General features: G+C 44.9%; 1 protein-coding gene across 1 annotated transcript in view; it reads right to left on the bottom strand.

Moving 5' to 3' along the window:
* ATP10A (ATPase phospholipid transporting 10A (putative)) overlaps positions 1–20,460 on the bottom strand; it is a 150,977-nt gene that overhangs the window by 6,258 nt on the left and 124,259 nt on the right. Inside the window, exons 11-16 of the mRNA XM_058666521.1 lie at positions 18,829–19,414; positions 13,681–13,784; positions 13,467–13,593; positions 8,822–9,006; positions 6,495–6,825; positions 3,755–3,831 (exon numbers count right to left, since the gene is read on the bottom strand). Of these exons, the coding sequence (XP_058522504.1) occupies positions 3,755–3,831; positions 6,495–6,825; positions 8,822–9,006; positions 13,467–13,593; positions 13,681–13,784; positions 18,829–19,414 (1,410 nt within the window). The remainder of the gene's footprint in view (positions 1–3,754; positions 3,832–6,494; positions 6,826–8,821; positions 9,007–13,466; positions 13,594–13,680; positions 13,785–18,828; positions 19,415–20,460) is intronic.

Raw genomic sequence — 20,460 nt, 5'->3', positions numbered from 1 at the left:
GGCCAAGGGATGCTCTGCTATGGTCTCTCTCACCATCCACTGCAAATTAGCCAAGCCAATCTCAACATGATCAGTTGAGGGATATCACATTAGAGGATTCATTTAAGGCTTCAAATACTCCATATCGGGGCTACAAAGCTGACTTCACTTTTACTTCTCCCAATGACTTTTTTTTTTTTACAAACCAAAAAACCCAGAGATGCAAGAAGTTTAAGAAGTTTCCCTCCCTTTATCCCAATCCTATTGTACCTACCCACCATGCAATAGTCCTACGAGTTAGACCACGCTTTTAACACTAATATGAACCAAAACTGCCCACATGAATTTGCATCAGAGTTAGATGTTCTGGCATTTTAGAAAGTGAACTTTGGGTTGTTTCTCCCAGGAGCCACAAGAGACAGTCCCAGGACATTATCTGCAGGCAGCAGAGAGTGGGAGGTGTAGAGACAGCAAGCTTGCTTCCTCTAGGGACAGGAGAGAAGTGTGCATGGGAGTTCCCCCTCACTTGGCTGAGTTTCATGCTTTACACAACAAAATGAACCAGCCTATACTAGTGCCACTACAATGGTTTTTTGGTTTCCAGAATAAATTGGAAAACCATCATACAATGGATTTGGTTACATGCAAAAAGTATGTAATGAAATGACAGGGAAAGGCAGCTTTCTGCTCATCTTCGGGGGGTGAGTCTATTCAAAATTGTCAGTGTGTCTTTAATATTGAATTGATTTTCCTGTATTCAAATAATACCTGAAGGAGAGTAAGTTACACTTGAAATAGGACAGTACCACTGCCCGGTTGTCCTTCAGTGTCTGTGTTGGACTGGTTCTACTTTGCTACCTAAATATGAAAACCCAAGTGTACTCAAGTCTATGATACCTAACACATTCTAAGTGACATGTAAGTAGCTGTTAGGCAAGTGCTGTTTACCAAGAATGACAAGAAGAAAAGTCTCTCTGTGGCCAGTCAGTATGGACATAATTATCCATTGAAAATATTTTCAATCAGCTTATAGTTGGCTGAGTCCATAATGTAGAAACTGGGGCTATAGAGGGCCCACTGCACATGACTAAAAGGCTTAAAACCCTAGAATATTAATCACGATTTCAAAGTAAATATCTCCATTCTTCTTCCTATCAAAATATTTGCACAGGAGTTTAAAAGGTTTATGAGTGTTGATTCTTGATGCATTCATTTTATTATTCATTCTCTTGAAATCATGTGTCAAGTCCCCACTGCTACCCAGCATGGACCTGGAGATGTGGAGGCCAGCAGGTTCAGGGTCTACCCTCTGTGGAATCACTATAAAAGCTCTGTCAAAGGGTGACTCTTCAAATGGGCTACAAGGAAGCCCTTCAGCTGGTCTTCAAAAGTGGAAACCTAAACTCAAGACAAACTGCATGTCGACTGCTTCTGGTCAAGTTCACCTGGCTTTCCAGCCTTCTGCCCCTCCTTCATACCCCCAATCTGGACCCCAAACACAATGACAGTCCTACCATCCAGGTGATCTTTCTAAACATCTTCAACTGCAGAAATTCCAGGAGAGCCAAGATGGTAGCTGCTGTGATTACTACGCACCCCCGAGTTCCCAGCCAGTGCTTGGCTCTAGGGCAGGGGTGGCAGCATTCACCCACAGGCCTCATAAGGCCTGTGAAATTATTTATTCTAGCTCTACCAAGACAGCTATTGCTGGCACTCAAAAGTTAGTAGATCTGTAGCAGGCTAATTTGAAAGCTGGTAGTTTTGTATGCTCCATACATGATGTAAATATCTAGACAGCCCTTGGCAGAAAAAGTTCCCCATGACTGCTCTAGAGGTGGCTCAACAAATACAGAAAATCAGAAGATTGAGCTTCTTGGCAGACGCAGAAACTCTGTTACCTGCCCTGGGGCTCCCTGCCTGCAACAGCCTCCTCCATGGCTCAACTACTCATCCTTTCACATCCTCCATGGCTCAGTGCCCAGCCCTAAAACCCCACAATGCCCGAGCTTCTGTCTCCCATAGGGCTCAGTACAGCATCCTTTCCTTTACTGGACTGACATACAAGCAACACGGTCATATTAACCTGGACAACTTGAACATCCAGAAAAATAAGGAAAAGCATGAAGCTTTATTGCCATCTTACATAACACCTCCCCAGTAAGGAAACTGAGGTTTAAATAAATTCACAAGTGTCCAGGTACATCCGACCTAGAAGTCAACACCCATGCAGTTAAAGCTGCATGTCAAGGCATGTGCCTGATGGCCGCACTGTCCCTGCCACTCCTCACCTGGCTTGAGGTCACAGATCCCTTTGGCTGCAAGTTGTACTTGCACCTTGAGCAACAGACTAGAAGTGGTCACTCAATCCTCTCCCCACTGAGCACTTAGCATTAGCCTCTTTGACACTGAAGGCATTTATTTGTTGAGTTTCTCTGCCTATTAGAGTTCAATGCACTCCCTACCACCATTGGTGTTTTGCTTTAGTTAACAATAAAAACAAAAGCAATGTTACAAAGTCAGAATGAATGAACTATTTCTCCCACATGCCTAGGGGGAAATAGTTTTTCTTTTCAATTCAATGTCACAGAGTAAATATGTGTATAAGTAACCTGACACTGGGACTCAAGTCAGACATAAGCAGGAGCAGGGAAGGAGAATGCTGAGAGTGGGCCCAAGGTAAAAATTAAGCTGTTGGCCCCTCTATCATGGACCAGAAAGATTCAGAAAAGAGAAATTCTGTCCAGAACACATGCTGAGATTTTCCTTGGTTCTGTTCCCTAAACAATGTAGCCTGATGGCTATTTTATGTACTATTTACATTGCATTAGGCATTCTAAGTAAGTCAGAGGTGACTTACTTACATACATGGGAGGATGTGTCTGCTATCCAAATATTTCATTATTTTATAAAATGGATTTACTAAAGTGTAAATATATTATCCATGGGTGTCCTGAAACTGATCTCCCACGGATAGCAAAACCAACTATTTTTTGCTTTCAATCGGGGACCTTTTATGTGATTGCTTTTTTTTAATACAAAGCAAAAAAATAAAAATAAAGAAGAGAAACTGACAAACTGCACAGTCCTGACACAAGGCAAGTGCTCAATAAATAAATCCTGATTAGGTGAGGGAACTGGTGAATTAATTAACAAAAACTAAATGGTGGTTAGCATCTTTACTTTTGGAAGAATAACACTAGAAAAAGTGTTCCCTTAAGTCTCTACCAAGCTAAAAAAAAGTTTCAAACTCAATCAAGTGCTGGAAGTTGTGGTGATACTAAACCTAAAAGAGGCGCATTTTTAATGAACTCATTTGCTCAATGTCTGGATCACACATCAAGATCTGACACAGTGACAAATGAGGAACTGCGGAGCTGAGTTACTGTGAGTCAAGATGGCCACATTCCATTTTTATCATGACTCCGGGTTCCAACAGCACCACATGAAAATTTGGAATTACTGTGGTGCTCAGGAGCAGTCTTAAGGAAATGTCTCCCACAGAATCACCATCAGGAGCCTGACAGCAGGTGGCGAATCACCTGGCCTCTCTCTGAACCATTTCACAAAAATACACTGTAGACACCTTTATTATACAATCCTTCATAAATGTGACATTCTGCTTTATCATCTATTATCAGTCTCACAGAAGAAGAATGGCAGTTTCATTGAAGCAAACACTTTAGCTTCACCAGATGGAGCCCTGAGCAAGGCCAGGATAGCTTACAGTGTGATGGGACAAGAGGCATCTCATGAGGCCGTCCTGGTGGCTCTTTACCTGCATGCCCTCTTGGCCTGAGATTCCCACACCCACATCTGCCACTTGGATCATGCTGACATCGTTGGCTCCATCACCTAGAAAAAGTACAGGTAGGAAGAATCACTCGAGTTGAGAGGCACAGAATCAAATAAACACTCTGGGTCTTCTTGGGGATCTCCGTATCATCATCATTATCATCATCATCATCATCATCATCAGTAATACAATTGCTCAGCTATTTCAGCTAAGTATGAGTTGCATTAAGTAAATCAGAGATGACTTAAAATTCATGGGAGGATGTGTCTGCTATACAAATACTTCATTATTTTATAAAATGGATTTGCTAAAGTGTAGATTTTAGTACTCATGGGGATACAAAACTTATACTTACTGGAGTTAGTTGCTTTTTAAAGATTTATTAATTTTTAATTGAAATGCAAATTGAAAAGAGGAAATAAAGAGAGCAAGATCTTCTATCCACTGGTTCATTCCTCAAATGGTTGCAATGGCTGGTGCTGACTCAATCCAAAGCCACGAGCCAGGGGCTTCTTTTGGGTTTCCCACATGGATGCCAGGGCCCAAGGACTTGAGACATCCTTCACTGCCTTCACAACCATAAACAGGAAGCTGGATCAGAAATGAAGCAGCTAGAACATTAACTGGTGTATATATGGGATGTTGGCACTGTAGGTGGTGGATGAGCCTATCAGTCCACTACCCTGACCCATATCTGGGCAGTTAAATTCAGCCCAGAAAACTGTAATTCACTTTTGGTACATTGATTATCAATCAGTCTATTAAGTATTTCGCTCAACTTTGACCCTCCTGAGGGTGTGAGAAAGGAGTGCTTTCACTTATTCTGTCAAACCACAGAGAGAAAATACTTAGGAACCCAGGACTAAGTCAGAGCTCTTGGCATCCTTAAGGAAAGTCAGGCAGACACACAAAGCTAGTATCATTCAGGGCTAGTGAGTACTCTTGGTGGGCAGGACAGCCCAGATCACAGCACCTCAGGATCTCAAGGGGCACAAGTGATATGAGGTATGGATACACGAAGCGTCACATGGCTGTGGGCTGCGTTTTTTCTTGTGATTTTCTGATTTGTATTGAGTTTGGTCCATTGGAGGCTATTAGTCAATTATCTTTCAAACTAAAATTTGGTGAAACATGTTTGGGGTGATGGATGTGCCAACTGCCCTGATTTGAACACATATCAAAATATTACATTTAATCCCATAAATGTGTATAATTACTGTCAAGATATTATGTGAGGCAATACAATTCTCTACACCTTCTGAATTTTTTCCATGACAAAATGAAATGTGATCTGCATTGATGACCCCACATCACAGGAGTGGGTCAGAGGATCAATGCAATGGAATAGAGGTTTATATAGACCATTATTTTTCCATTGTCTTTTAAAAAATCTGCTTTGTTTCTTCTTTTCCTTCTAATTATCTGAGGCTTAACTTCTATTTTACAAATACTAGACACCAGGGATGAAATGGCTGAGTTAGGCACTGAACATGTGGTTTATTATTCACATCTTAAGTCAGCCTTTTGAGGCAGATCTTGTTCTCATGTCTCCACCAAGGATGCTAAAGAACAGGGGAGGAGAGATGCTGGTGAGTGACACAAATCCAACCTGCAGTGTCTTAATTCTTGCCTCCAGCTCCCACTCAGAGAATCTTGGTGAAACTGCATGGGCCAAGGGGTTGCACATTGATACTTCCCTCATGTCTCTTGGGCAGGTACCATGGACCCACCTATGCACTCTCCTTAGCAGATACCACAGCCCTCAGGGGGTGCAGGACCATGTCTCTATAATGGCCAAGCTGAGGCCAAGGCTCTTCCGTGCCCCCAAATCCTCTCAACAGAAAGCCCTCAGAGTATAGAACAGTAATCTCCTCCTCAACAAGGAGTGATGCTGAAGACTTCTTATAGAGAACATTGTAATTTTAAGTGATTGATTGCATGGTGAGGTAATTCTTTCAGAGCTCACCAAGATGTGGACCTACTGGTCATCCTGGGAACCACACCCTTCCTGGCCCTCATTAGAAGGGGGTGTTGCTGGGTTCCTAAACTCATGCGAAGACTCTGACCCAGAAGTGGGAGGTACTGCCTGTAAGGATGCAAGTGGTCCCATGGCATCATTGGAGAAGAGTCTAGAAAACTCTTCAGGCCACTAATATCCACAAGGACAAACCACCAGAAACACACAGATACAAAATTCTTATGCAAATGTAAAATTTCAAAACTATTAATCTCTTACGATAGATTCATTTAATTAAGTTCTTGCCTCAGAATAATCCATGAAGTTTGGTTGATGAGAGGCAATGAGAATTCTTATCACTCCCATGTCTGAAATCCTTGAAAGGGATGGATGGACTAATGCTGACCATACAGCCCCTCCATGGTGGCCAGGACTTCTGGGATGGGCTGCTCTCTAGCATTCTGCTTCCCAAGAAATAGGTGAAGTTCCAGCTTGCCTTTCTAAGCTTGCATGGTATTACTGATCATGTAACACGTACTTATATCTACTACTGCTGTTTTGTGGCTTACCAATGTGAACTGTATAGACAGAACATGTTGGTTACTTTGTCTGTCTGGGTGTATTTTATAAATGGGAAAAGAAGAGGAAGACATTTCCCAATGGTGCTGCATAGAAAGATTTTAGAAATTCAGACTGAAAGGAAGCAGCTGAATGAGACTGCTTTAGCAGACAGGTTACCTCTGCTTGCCCACTTTAACTACTTGCCTATGGCCAGGGTCATGGCCTTGAGCTTGCTTCTGACCAGCTTCACCACCATGCTCTTCTGCAGAGGGGTTGACCGACAGCAGAGGACTGAGCGGCACTGCTTGGCAAGGATGAGAAACTTGTCCTCCAGGTTTTTCTCAAGGGCATAGGCTAGACTCCTCCCATCAATCACGAGGCATGGACTGTGGGTGGTAGCAGAGGGTATGTTGGATGGGGAGAAAGGAGAGAACCCTACAGTCACGTTGCCTTCCGTCTTCTCTGGGGTGGAGCTGCAGACACCCCGGGACTGTATATACTGTAGGCACTGGTCCAGCAAGGCTGCACAAGCTTCCTGAAATGGACACCAGAAAACAGTGTGGTTTACTTTAAGTCCATGCCAAAGACTTTGATCACTTCTTGCACATCCCTGAAGTGACAGCCTTTTGGGGCACTAGGCTACAGGATCTGACTGCCTAGAAGGCCACCCTCCAGAAACTGTAAAGGTTGATTGAAAAGGGTAACTTTCTACACAGAAGAGAATAAACTGCTCTGTGTTTCCGGGACATTCTGCTTTATCTCCCACATTACAGTACAGAGACTGTAATGGCCTAGCTCCACTTGGGCAGGCCTGCTGTATCATTGTTAGGTTGCTGCTGGGTTAGGCTGCAGGGGTTCCCTACCCTGCGTTTCCCACTCCCATCTTGCATATTGCTCTGTTGTTCTCTGAAGTTCTTATGTAGCCCTTGTTGCTTATTAAGGTAGTACCACAAGGATCACAGTATTTTTTTTTTCCACTATGATGGGACCCTAAAGAAATGCAACTTCCTAGGTTCTATAATAGAAGAAGGAGGAGAAGTCAAAGCAGAAGCAGCAGAAGAAGGATAAGGAAGAAGAAGGAGGAGGAGGATGAGAAGAGGAAGAGAAAGAAAAAAGGAAGAAGAGGACAAAAAGGAAGATGAGAAGCAAAAGAAGAGGAGGAAGAGGACAAGGAGAAGGAGAAGAAGAAGAGGAGGAGGTCAAAGGAGAAAGGCATTTGGACCTGAGTTACTGAGGGCAGAAAGATTTATGGGAACTCTGCACTGGGTAGAAATCAGATACAGGAGCTCGAGACTCAGGACAGCTGGCTGTTTCTGGGACATGCCAGGGGAATCCCTGGCTCCTGGTCCTCTGCACCCAGAAAGTCTACAGGGTTGGCAAATGGTTCCCTGCGACACATCTTGGAAATCTGGCCTTGTTCAACCAACACTGAGAATCTTTTGTATTCAGGATATTCCTAGTAAGATTTGTACTTGAATTGTATTCAATGTGTATGTCAATTTAGGCAGTGGATGCCTTTTATTATGTTGATCTGAAAGTCTATGAACATGGTATGTCTCTCAACTTGGAAGAGGTATTTTCCTTTACTCATTTCATCATTTTACAGTTTTATAACTATGTAAATCATAAACACATTTTTGTTAGATATATACTAAATTATAGCATTCTGGAGGTGTTGTAAAGGTTTTTTGTTTGTTTCTTTAGACATTTCACTTTCCAACTATTTGTAACATAGAAAAATACAACTGATTTGTACAGGTCAGTTGTATATATGTATGTCTGTCATGTTTAGCTATTGTAAACTGCTACAGTTAACTGCCTGGCTTATGGCAGTTAGGGCATGGGAAGAGCTGGTTTGCAGGAAAAGAAGTCTCCCTGCTCCACTGAAGAAGCCCATAAGTCAGCTCGTGTGTGAGTCCTGGAAGGAACTAAGGCTTAGATGAGGGTAGAAAACCAAGCTTGAGAATTTAAGTAGATAAATGAGTGAGGATGAAAACTAACCTGGAAACATTCTGTAATACCAGAAAGGATAAATTAATTTTATTGAATTGCATGGAATCCATTCAATAAACATTTTGCATGCCATCATTAAAAAAAAAAAAAAAAAAAAAAAAAAAAAAAAAAAAACTAACCCTCACTTTCATGCTGGGACATCCATGAAACAACCAAGATCCTGAGAGATCAGCACTAAATGGACTGCTGTCCTGGCTTCACGTGTTAGGAACATATGACCTCAGGAAAAAAATCCTGATACTAGCAATATGCACATTTGTCAGGAAAAAGCAGGTTGAGCTTCACATGGGTGCAGCCGAGAAGTGCATTCTTTGGACAGTGAGACATTCCAGCAAGTTCCACACCTTCCAGGACAATTATTAGAACAACCCAATCTCCAGAAACAAGCACAAGTGTAAACAGGGATACAGAGGCAAGGACCTGCCAGTAAACGCCTCTCTGCAGAATATGACTTGGGAATCCTGTTGAATGTGAGGCCACCACAGCTGAGCACAGCCCCTGCTCAAGCCTGCCTATACCTGTGACTCGGCATTTAGAGTGATGACCTCCTCGCCGTGATCTAGGAGTTTGCACGCGTATGCAACGTTGATGGCTGTTTCCTGCTTGTCTCCAGACAGAACCCAAATCTGCAGGCCTGCCTGACGCAATTTAGTGATGGTTTCAGGGACTCCCTCCTGCAGGCGATCCTCAATACCAGTAGCACCTGGTGAAATAAACACACAACAGTGTAAAGGAGCCCTCTTTGTGTGGCCTCAGATCTTCATAGGGTTCAAATGCCACACAAGTTCTTCGGCCCCAGAGACTGGGATCTTTTGGGGGTTCAGCTGCCAGGTCTGGCTGCCACTCCAGCAGAGGAAGTCCCTTTGGAAGCATGCTTTGATGATTCATTGTTGCAGGTCACTAGCAGACATTTGATTACTCCTCTCAGTGTGACTCATCAACCCATGTGTAGGAACCATGGCGAGTCACTGGACACCATTATGTGTTCTTACAATAAAATGTCTCAAATTCTTTCTGACTCATACCTACCTCTCTTTTACAGATAACTTTTACAAACAATTTGAAAACAAAACGTGTGGGTAAGTGGTAGGAATGGCTATGGTCCGAAGATTAAAAAAAAAAAAAAGAAACCTCTTAAAACCGATTCTGGTGAGTAAAATTTATAATGCTCACACTCAGCACAATTTACCACTCATTATGGAGGTTCATGACACAAGACATATTATTTCTTGAATCCAAGAAGTGAGTTTTTGCTTGCTGGTCTCAGGAAAAATGTACTACAGGTTGAACATTCCTAATCTGAACCTCAAAAATCTGAAATATTTGAACACCAATATATTGTCACAGTAGAAAATTCTAAACTGGACCTCATGTGATGGATCATGGTCAAAACAAAGAAGCGCTAAAAACATCACATCAAATTACGCTTAGACTATGTGTATAAGGGGTATATAAATGTCACTGAATTTTGTTTAGACTGGATCTCATCCTCAGATATCTTAGTAGGTATCTACAAATATCTCCTGAATTTGCCCAGATCTGAAATCCAAGACACTTCTGGAACTCAAGAATTTTGGGTAAGGATTCTGAATATGTGTTCAGTGCAGACATATACTGAGAGGGACTGCCTCTGCTTTCTCACCTATTAACAGCTTGCTTGAGGGTTTTTGTTTCCCTGCTCTAATGGAAGTTGTGAGTACAGCTCTCCAAGCTCAAGCTTTGCATGTGCGTGGTGATGGTGGTGGTGGGGTGCTTGTGTGTGTGCGTGTGCGTGCAGGGGTCCTTGCCAATTCTGCTTCCTAGGCTAAGGACCCGACTCTCTATGTGAAAGTACCAGGAGGTGGAAAGTTTGAGGAGGGATTAGATTTAGAGTAAATGACAAGGATAGGGACCCCATTCTCCCATGATGAAAGGAGCCACAAAGATCTCTCTTTGCCACAGCAAAAAGTGGCCATCTGCAAACTAGAAAGTCTTCCATAGGCACTGGGTCTTGGTCTTGAAATTAAATTTCCAACCTCTGGTACTGTGAAAAGCATTTTGTTATAGGAGCACAGATGGCCTAAGCACCATTTCCACTCCTCCTAGTATGGAAGAGACGGTAGGCATTTGGAGGGAGGAGATGGAACCAAGGTGTCAGGCACATACATAATATATACAGCCCAAGCTATACTCTGCTCTGAAAACGAAGTCCCACAAGACCTGGTAGGATATAGTATAGTGCTTAAGACTTGCTTAGAAGGTAAGCAAGAGGATGCTGTATGCTGGCTGTAAGCATACCCTGACACCCAGGCATGGAAGCAACATTTAACTTGGTCTTTTTCCCTCCTTCAGCTCTCTGGCTCCAGTAGAGATAGGTCCTTGGCTCATCGCAAATGTCATTGCTTCCATGATTTGCTCTTGAAGACTGGGCAAGGATGGAGGGATGATTTTGCTTGCTTCTATATGCTCACAGTATCATGTCCCTATTTCATGTTAATAATAAGAATACTCATAGTAATGACTAAACTTGAAGGATTACTGGCAATACATCAGGACACTGCTTTCACCCTGGTGTTTGATACATAATTCAGCCATTTACCACTCCTCACTCCATAACATGGCAATTTCCTGAATTAAAAGCCCAGAGTACCCTGCCTACTCAACCAGGGCCCTTCAGTTCAATGTCTACCAAGGGAGAAGGCATGGGAGGCCTCACAGGTAAACCTGAGTCTAGAAGCAGTCTGAGTCTTTTTTAGGCAAGACTCAACATCACAGTGTCTTGCACTTTCCAAGGTAGCTTGTTTGTAGCATGATTTATGTGACTTGGGGTGAATGCCACCCCCTTTACAACATGACCTTTGGGAGGGTTTGGCAACTCTAACTATTAGAACATGGGGAGTTGCTAGTATTTGGAGCCAAGCTAGTGCCACCATGCATCACTGTGTGTCAGTGTTGGGCAGCTGTTAACAGAAGGAGAAAGTATGTCACCAACGGAGGAGTGATGGCATTTAGAAAAGCCCACACGAACACTGGGGAAAGAGAGCAGAATGTTGTCTTTCTTTTGAGACCAGGTTCTTGGCCAGAGCACGATGGGAAAGAAAATTTCCAAGACACAGTGAGAATGATGATTCTTTCTACAGAACATATTTATTTGTGGTTCTTGGCTGCTATTTAATTAAGCACCCACAAGAAAGAAAAAAAATTGAAAGGAGTATTTGGCTTTGGAATATGAAAAATATAAAGGGCTTGCTTTGCTTTCTTCAAGAATGAAGCTGAGAGTTGGAACACAGGGCCCCTGATGTAGAACATCAATAGGTCAGGTAGTAGGAGGTGGTAGGGAATTAACACCCGGCTGTGGGAGGCAGGCTGATCTGTCACGTTTGCCCATTTCTGGGATGTAAATACTCCCACGTTGGCTGATTTCAATCTACCATCAAAAGGTTGCATGAAATTCTGAAAATTTATGCAAAATGACAACATTCTTCTTGAGAATTTATTAATGGGCTCTGGCCAGCGGGCAAGAGCAGGCTTCAGTGCCCTGCCCACTGTGGACAATCCAGGGGTTCCTTATTAAGTGATGCATGGCAGAAGCACTGTCCTGTGCCTCTGCAGGGAAGGAATTTACTCCTGAGTGGCAGTGGGGTACAGCTGAACCAGAATTCTAAAAGCCATCCTTAGCCAGGCCAGTAGCTGATGGCCAACAAGAGAAAGAACTGGAACGAGGCATATGTATACAATGCTCATTTGGGTCACTCACATTGTTGCCCAAGCTTGGAAGAAATTTGTGTGAGAAAGATCTAGGAAGATGATCTGACATCTAGCTCAAGTTCAGCCTGGAATATATTATGGCTATTCAGAAACTTAGGGTGTGTTAATAGAGACAAGTACAGTCTATAGAGTTCAGCCAGGCTGTCACACAAGTATATGCAATAACCTCAGGCTTGCTACCATACCACCACTTGCACGCTGCAGCCTGTGCCTGCACTGTGCACGCACCTCACCCTCTGCCCTATGTCACCCTCCTAGGACCTTGGCCCCATTGACTAATTACACCCAAGTAGCAGATAAGCTAAACCGGGTGTGCAAAGGCTGAACTGTTTGTCAAGCTTGCATCATCAACAAGAGGCAGAGTCAAGACTATCCAACCAGCCTGGGTCCTGGACTCTGAGCAGGGGCAGTGCACTAGGCATGGCTCAGTGACTTGTGGCCATCTTCCTACAACTGAGGTCTCATCACATGAAGCAGGGAAGTAATCGTGTCTGCAGTGCTCTAGAAAGTGGGACTAACACTCCCATGGCAAAAGGGATGCCAGAGGAAGATGTCAGTCCACTTGAGAGGAGGTAAAAAGAGGTATAAAAGAGGCTCCAATTCCATACACAATTCATTTTCCATAAATGTTTTGAAATCCTGCATACCTACCATACCATATGCTACTACATAGTGAGTTAACCATGAACTCTAGCTTAGATTAGATATCCATACAAATAGGAAAATTTCCCAAATTTGCTGCCCAAGGTCTGAGGCCATGCGAATGATAACTTTTTCTGTGTCAAATGAAGATACACACTGTCTGACTCCGCATAGAGGCCAGCATGGACAACACTGCCCTAACTAGCTTCTTATAAAAACACCCAGAGCTCACATCCAGAGACTCAGCTCATTTGTTACATACTGTAATGAATACAGAATTAAATCAATATTTAAAATATCAAATGAAATATTAAAATAATCATAAAATACTTATATTATTATGAATACTAATCAGCATTGATTAAATATAAATATGACCAGAATAGGATGTATGAACACATCCTACTAAAGCTGAGTCAGTCTTCTTTCCATTCCAATTGCATCTGTGAAATAGTCACAAGCACCAGCTCTGAAATATTCACAAGCCATCTCTGTGTGTCAACCATTTTCTTTTGTTTCCCAGAGGGAAGAAATCTTTTCCACCATCACTTATCACAGGGCTTTCTCCTTATCTCTACTCTTCGTGAAAAACTTGAGTTGGTGGGGTGTAGCAATGGACCCCACAGAAGCAGACCATAGGGAGAATATTCCACCCAGGCCCATCCAGGCTTGTGGATGAGCAGCCACTGATTACAGCCACAACATCTGTCTCACCAGAACCATCTGCAAACTTATCACTGAGGCGTATAACAAGCTGGTCACAAGGGTTCTTACCTAGCAGGTGCAGATTTGTCTCCAGACGCAAGGCAGACTGGAAGAGGAGTTCATCGCGGTTTTCCAGGGAGGATTCTGCTTCTAAGTGGCCTTGCAACCAGCAAGCGTATTCTTCTTTGCTGAGAACCTATGAGACACACACTGTTGAGTGCTGGGTTGGGTGTTGCATGTTGGGGGTGGTGCAGGGCGGGAAGCCTCTAGCAAGAATTCTCACCCTTTTGGCAATACACAATGTGCGCAGGCCTTCCACCGCATATAGGTTGAGGTAATTTTGTGTTTTGCTTCGAATCTTCTTTTGATGTCTTCCTCTAGCATCATCTAGGTTGGAGTGTAAACAGAAATGTGGATGAGAACATACAGCTGTGTCCAGCATGTGATTTCCAATAGTCCCTGGATTTAGCACATGTCCCTTTCACAGCTTGCAAATAGTATATGCATTTTTAGGTAGAATTAAAAAAAAACACAGCCGTGATGGTTAAGAAGTGCCTCATGGAAATGGCTCTTTTGCCTGTCTCTCCTGTCTCTTGGTGAAACAAGAAGCAGCAGAAATGTCACCCAAGCTGACCTGGCCTCCTTTCATCCAGCCCATTAAACAGGGGTGCTCATTCACCCCAGCTATGCAAATGACACAGAAGATGCAGCTCTTCCCCAACACAGCCTCACTCATACTGTTGCCAGATCAAATCAAAGGCATGTAAATACGGTGTAGGACATACTTTGGCTAAATATATTACCTGCTGTCTCTGAAACTCAAATTTGGCTGGTCATTGTTTGGTGTGCTCATCTGGCAACCGCATTCACCAGGCCTGAAGCCCCTGTCCCAGGGACACACTCTTTAATCTCCAGACTGCATTCTCTGGATGGCAGACAGTTCGTGCAATGGGAAACCTTACTGTCTGTTGTATGTCTAAAGCACAGAGACGTGTGTTCAGTAACCATCAGAAGCACAGCAGATCTTTGGCATGAAAATATCAAGGGAAGATAATGAGCAACATTATCCTGAAAAGCCTCCAGAAGAGGGTGCTAATGAGAATCGAAGAGTTTACAATGTCCTGAAAAGCTGATGCTCTGAAACACCCTCACTTTCTTTCTTATTCTCAGAAGCTCAGAGTATTCTGATTGACTTGGAGCAAAGAGGCAAAGATGAGCCTACCTGGGCTCTGAAATTAAAAGTGTCATAATAAAGACACTTTAGTTGCAGAAGCAGAGCGGAGGGCAGGAAGGGCCAGGCAGAAGGAGTAAGGGGCAATGCTGAGGTTAGCTATACTGGTCAGCATAGAAGTCAGTCAGTGGAAGAAACCAGGCAGCTCTCTTCAGGACTGTGGGTGCCAAGCACAAGAGAGCCTTCACACAGGTAACTACTGCTCAGGTGAACACCAGGGTGTGCCGATGTGTAGCCACCTGCACAGGGTCTGTAGGCAGACAGTCCCTGGCTTTCCCTGTGTGAGCAAATGACGACTCTGCCCCCTCCTCCAGACACACACATTCCAGGGAGACCTTGCTCCTCACTGTCAAGTGACTTCACCCTTTCAGGCGCCCGCTACACCCTGGGATGCACAGTGCCTGAGACAAATCCAGGCTGTGATGGGCACGGCTGGTTCTGTGTGAATGTTGAGCTCAATCTACAGTCTAGCTGAAAGGGACAAGAGAGCAGATAGAGTCAAGCTCCATGGAGAAAACTACCACAGAGAAGCGAGGGGAGCTGAGGGCTGTGGTGAACCTGCCTCTTCACTGGATGGGGCAGAGCTAAAGGCATAATACCAACACAGCATTTCAAGTGCTATTCAAGAAATCTCAGCCAACCTCTGCCTACCCCATGTCTGGATATCACCAATAATCTGTGTTTTCTACCTAGGGGAAGAAGGGAAGAATTCTTGTCTGGTGCTCAAGACCTTAGATAGCAAGAGCCACATCACATATATGGGTGATATCAGGGCTTCCTAAGACCCCTGCTGCTTGTCGGGACTGGCGGCTGAAGACTTCATTAGAAGGACCCTGAAGACTCTTGTGGGACTTGAACAGGTGAGTGACTCAGTGCCAGACTGCAGTGACTCCTGTCACAGTCTGTAAAGATGATTCACACATCCACTGGCCCAAGACACAGCAGCGCTAACGCAAGGTGCACTGGAGCTCCCATCAGGAGGCTGCTGCTGATGCTTAGAACCCACCAGCAAGACAGTGCTGGATGTTCATGATACTAAATATCAATTTGCTCCAAGTGGTGTTTCCATTTCTTTTATGCCTTACAAATGAGGCTGCCAACAAGGAGTCCAGTCTTGATAAGATGGGAAACTTAAAAAGAGTGATCCTGTGGCTTGTTCATGTAGCTATTCTCTCATACCAAGAGCGTCTAAACTCATTCCCCGAACAACTGTAACCTAGAAGGTCCATGCTGGGCAGCGGGCTGCTGTGAAATTTCTTTCCTGACCTAGGAGAAAGACAGAGAAGGCTGAAGGTTGACACTTACAAAAATGTAGCTCCAGGAACCAGGGGAAAGGCAACCTAGGGGAGGGGTAAGATGGGGAAAGGATCGGGGTTGTGCTGCTGTCTCCATATGGCCTTGGATGAGGTGCTCTGTGGGGGCAGCAGATAGGCACAGAAAGAGCGAGTGGCTTGTCCAGGGTCAATCCAGCCATTAAGGGCAGACCTGGGATTTGAGCAGAAGACTGAATCGTAGAATCATAGGGCGCCCGTTTTCTACCTGATATAACATCCTGACAGGATATGTAAGACACAGCCATGTCTTGCTAATACAAGCCTTCTTCCAACACAATCAGTTTAGCCAGTTCCTACCTCTGGTGATGAAAGCATTGTGAATGCTGTGAAGAAAGACACTGAAATTAAACCCCAGGTCTGACATGCATGTGCCTTCCTCACCTTGTCACCTGCACACAGGCAGAGCAGCCTGGCCAAATGTCTTCTTCCCAGGCACTGTTAACCAGGTGTGAGAAATCCATGCATCCCCACACTCTTTCCTGTGCATTAATGTAAGAAAAAGGGACAACTCAGGCACAAGACCAGGCTGTCTCAGGTAGGAAACTCTGAGCCAACCCCAAGACCTTCCCACAGCCCTGTCTGGTGCAACCAGTAGAGTCTCCAGACTTCCTGAATCCTGATCTGACCAGTGTCTGTGTCTAAGTTTTCCCTACTCAGGTCTCACTGTGCACAATGCTTTGAGAATTCTCTGAGGGAAGTTCCCAGGGACAAATGGATGGCAACACCAATCGCTTAATTGCAAATGTCAATGTCATATTTTTGACAATGTAAGAACAGTGATGTTACTGCTTGGCTCTTCTGAGATCAAGGGACTTGAGGTTCTGCTCTTTGAAATCTGCATATCCTCCCTGATCCTAGACAATGGAGGATATGTAGAAGCATAGGAAGCAGGTGCATAGCAGGGCCAGGATGAGGCTGCAGGCCGGGTGGAGAGACCTGCAAGGCTCCCCAACTTTGACCCTGAGGTTGATTGTGAATCCAAGAGGGAGGAGGGTGTCAGCTGTCTGGAAAGTGGATTCAGATGCCTTCCCGCCTTGCAGATACTGCCCGAGAGAGGCCTCAGCACACTAAGGAGCCCAGGAAGGCTGCATTGGCACTGTTCCCTCTGCCACAGCTGCTCCTGCCAGCTCATGCTGAACTTGATTATGCCCTGTTCAGCCTGGCATATTATGGAAAAACAGGAAAGGACAGCGAACAATCCTATGCTAAATATATTCATTGTAGGGCCCGGCGGCGTGGCCTAGCGGCTAAAATCCTCGCCTTGAATGCGCCGGGATCCCATATGGGCCTCGGTTCTAATCCCGGCAGCTCCACTTCCCATCCAGCTCCCTGCCTGTGGCCTGGGAAAGCAGTCGAGGACGGCCCAAAGCCTTGGGATCCTGCACCTGTGTGGAAGACCCGGAGGAAGCTTCTGGCTCCTGGCTCCAGATCGGCACAGAACCGGCTGTTGCACTCACTTGGGCAGTGAATCATCAGACGGAAGATCTTCCTCTCTGTTTCTTCTCCTCTCTGTATATCTGACTTTGTAGTAAAAATAAATAGATCTTTAAAAAAAAAAATATATATATATATATACATATATATACTCAGTGTAAAGCTGCCTGTTTTTCTAGGCTAGCTTTATTGTTTTGGAAGGAAACGTCAGAAGGTCTTGTCTGTGAATTGACAGCATGAGAGTGAGTGATAGTTTAGTGTTCAGTTTATAAATTTGGGATTTTTACTAATGTCAAAAAATAAACAACCAACAAAGCACTGGTGTGGCAATGGCCGTGCTCCCTGCATCTTCCTTTGGGACTGGATGGGCCTCTCCTGTAGCATCCTCACACATGCTACTAGTCCATGCCTTGGGCCTTAGACATGACTCTCATGTGTTAAAAGTCTGGAATGAAGGTGCATCCCACTGTCTTCAGTACAAGGTCAGGGAATAGCACAGAGGTGACTTTTTCCAGCGGAATAAAATTTGCTCTGATAATTGCCTTACAGATTTCTTTTGTGCGGATATAAATAAGACTCAACTGTCAGAATGAAAAGGCTTCTTGGAATGCAAAATCAGTCCTTGAGTTGAATTCTGGGCTGAGGTTAGGTCAGAACTATGCAACTGACCACAGTACGGGTAGTAGGGCAATGACCTGTTCCCCAGGTGGCTGTTACCAGGAGAGGTCATCCACGCTATTTTCAGAGGAATGTAGCTTGACTGCTTTTGGAGGTCAGAGCTCTGGGAATGTGAATGTCTTCCCTACCGCTGTCCCAGAGCTGCAGAAGGATTTCCCAGAGCTCAGCATTTCAGAGCCGGTGGTACCCTATTCGTCCATAACACTGCAAGCGGAAGTCCATGTCCTGTGCCTAGCTGCCCACCGCGGCCTCACCTCCACCTGGCTCCTACCCCAAGAGGTCTCACACACCCCTCTGTCCTCTCAGTATGGATAGAGTAGAGATCAGGTTTTTAAGTGTGGCCTCTAAATACTCCTTTCCTAAGTCTAGAGAGATTTCTAGCTGAAATGATTTGCAAGCTGATTTGCTAGCTGAAGTTTCACCTCGCATGTCAGGTTTTGAAACTCCTTGATTTCAACCCCAAAGTTGCATGCAAGAGTGTGGTCCAGAGCCAGGACAGAGGATAATGAAGCTAGGCCGTAGCCCCCACACTTCAGCTTTTAGACATGCCCGAAGCAACTGTTAGCCCTTTAGTTCTTGAGGGTAAGTGATGAGTTTCAGTTATGGTCCCTGAATGCCTTTTGGTACAAAACCTTTACATGAGCAAAAACATGAAGGAAAATCACTCTCTCCTGGAGAAAGGACTTGGGGTGCAAAGTGCTTGGAGCTTCTGCCCCATGGGTGGGGTGTGGCTTCCTGGGGGGGTGGGGAATACCTGAGGAACAGGGCAGCAGGAGGTCCATGACCACCGAATCAGCCCCTTTAGTGTAGACATTGATCTCATCGGTGAGCGGGTGGCGGATTACCACCGACATCCTCTTTCGGATGGAGTCGAAGCCCAGTGTGTGTAGGAGCTCAAAGGTGAGCCTGCCCAGGTGAGGCAACTCCACAGACACCTGGTCGTGCAGCCGGTCCACAAGCGCACAGTTGTAGGCCCTGGCCGCATACACCAGGGCTGCCTCGTCCGGGCTCTCGGCCTCGTAACGCAGTTCCCGCTCCTGCTCCGACTCCAACTTTTGAGGAGCCCGATGTGAGGTTTGCTCTTGGGCCCAGCCATCTGCCTGTGAGCCGATGCCGTTGCTGGCAATGGTTGGTTCAGGCTGGTCCAGCTTCTCCTCCAGACGGAGAATTGTGCTGTCATTGGCCAGGTTGGGCAGGAAGTTGGGACCTGACTTGTGATTGGACTTGGTGGACAGGTTCCCGATGCTGCTGCAGCCTGAGGTCAGGCGGCTGGGTGTGAATCTCCGCAGGAAGTCTTCTATTGTCTTCACAGGGGACTTCAGCTCAAATCTCACCCTCACCTGCAAGAGAGATGGACTGAGAACAGGCAAAGGAATCATGATGGCTCAGAGTCCAACAGGATGCTCCAGACACATGGCGAGATAATGGTTGCCACTTCCCTAGTGGCAGACACAGATATGCCAGTTTTCCCAATTTGGGGCATGTACTAAAAACTGCAACCAGAGTCAGAATTTCCTCCTTGAGATCTATTGTTGGAGCTCTCCTATTTCCCTTAAACAAAGGTTATTCAATGACATTTTTCTTTTTTTTTTTAAGTCGATTTTAATTTTTAAGACAGAGAGAGAAAGAATGCAGAGAAAGAGAGAGACAAAGAATTATACCTAATAGGCTACTCCTCCAATGCCTACATTAGCATATACACTATAGCTATGTCAAGCTGAAATCAGGAACTAGGAACCCAGAGGAAGGACTTGGTTCCAGGCATTGCAAGCTGGACAAGCCCGAGCCAACTGTTGCCAACAATTGCTTCAATAGCCAGGAGGATGGCTGGGCCCCAGAGCAAACCTCGGAGCAGGAGAAGGAACCAGGTGGCCTTTGGGGCTCCAAGTGGAGGCTTAGCCCCTGTGTCACACTGCTCTCCACTGCAATACTATACTTTTGGGACAGGATCACTAGGTGACTTATGCAAAGGAATGCGCAGATTACGGAACCCACATGCCTCGAAGCTGACCCTCATTACAGTGTCTCCTTGCTTGACACACAATTGGATATTTTTTCCCAATTAGAAGGATGGTTAGGTGGTGAACATTGGACCTAACTGTGAAGCTGCCCACAGTACTGGGTTGGAGTTGAGTTGTGGGTTTGGCTTTCAGCTGCACTCCTGTTCCTGCTTCCTGCATATGCTCATCCCAGGACAAATCAACTCATTTCTCAAACCCTGAAGTACAGCCTGATGGAGCTCCCGGTTCCCAGGCTCAGCCTGGCCCAGCTGAGGTCATTGCAGACATTTGGAGATTAAATCAGAGAATGGAAGATTTGTCTCAGTCTGCATTTCAGATGAGTAAATAAATGGACCCATAAGCAAACAAAAATTTTAAAAACTACT

Source organism: Ochotona princeps, chromosome 6, assembly GCF_030435755.1.
Source record: "Ochotona princeps isolate mOchPri1 chromosome 6, mOchPri1.hap1, whole genome shotgun sequence".
In the NCBI taxonomy this organism is placed as follows: Eukaryota; Metazoa; Chordata; class Mammalia; order Lagomorpha; family Ochotonidae; genus Ochotona; species Ochotona princeps.
The sequence above is the reverse complement of the archived record's forward strand: the minus strand, read 5'-3'. Positions and strand labels throughout refer to the sequence as shown.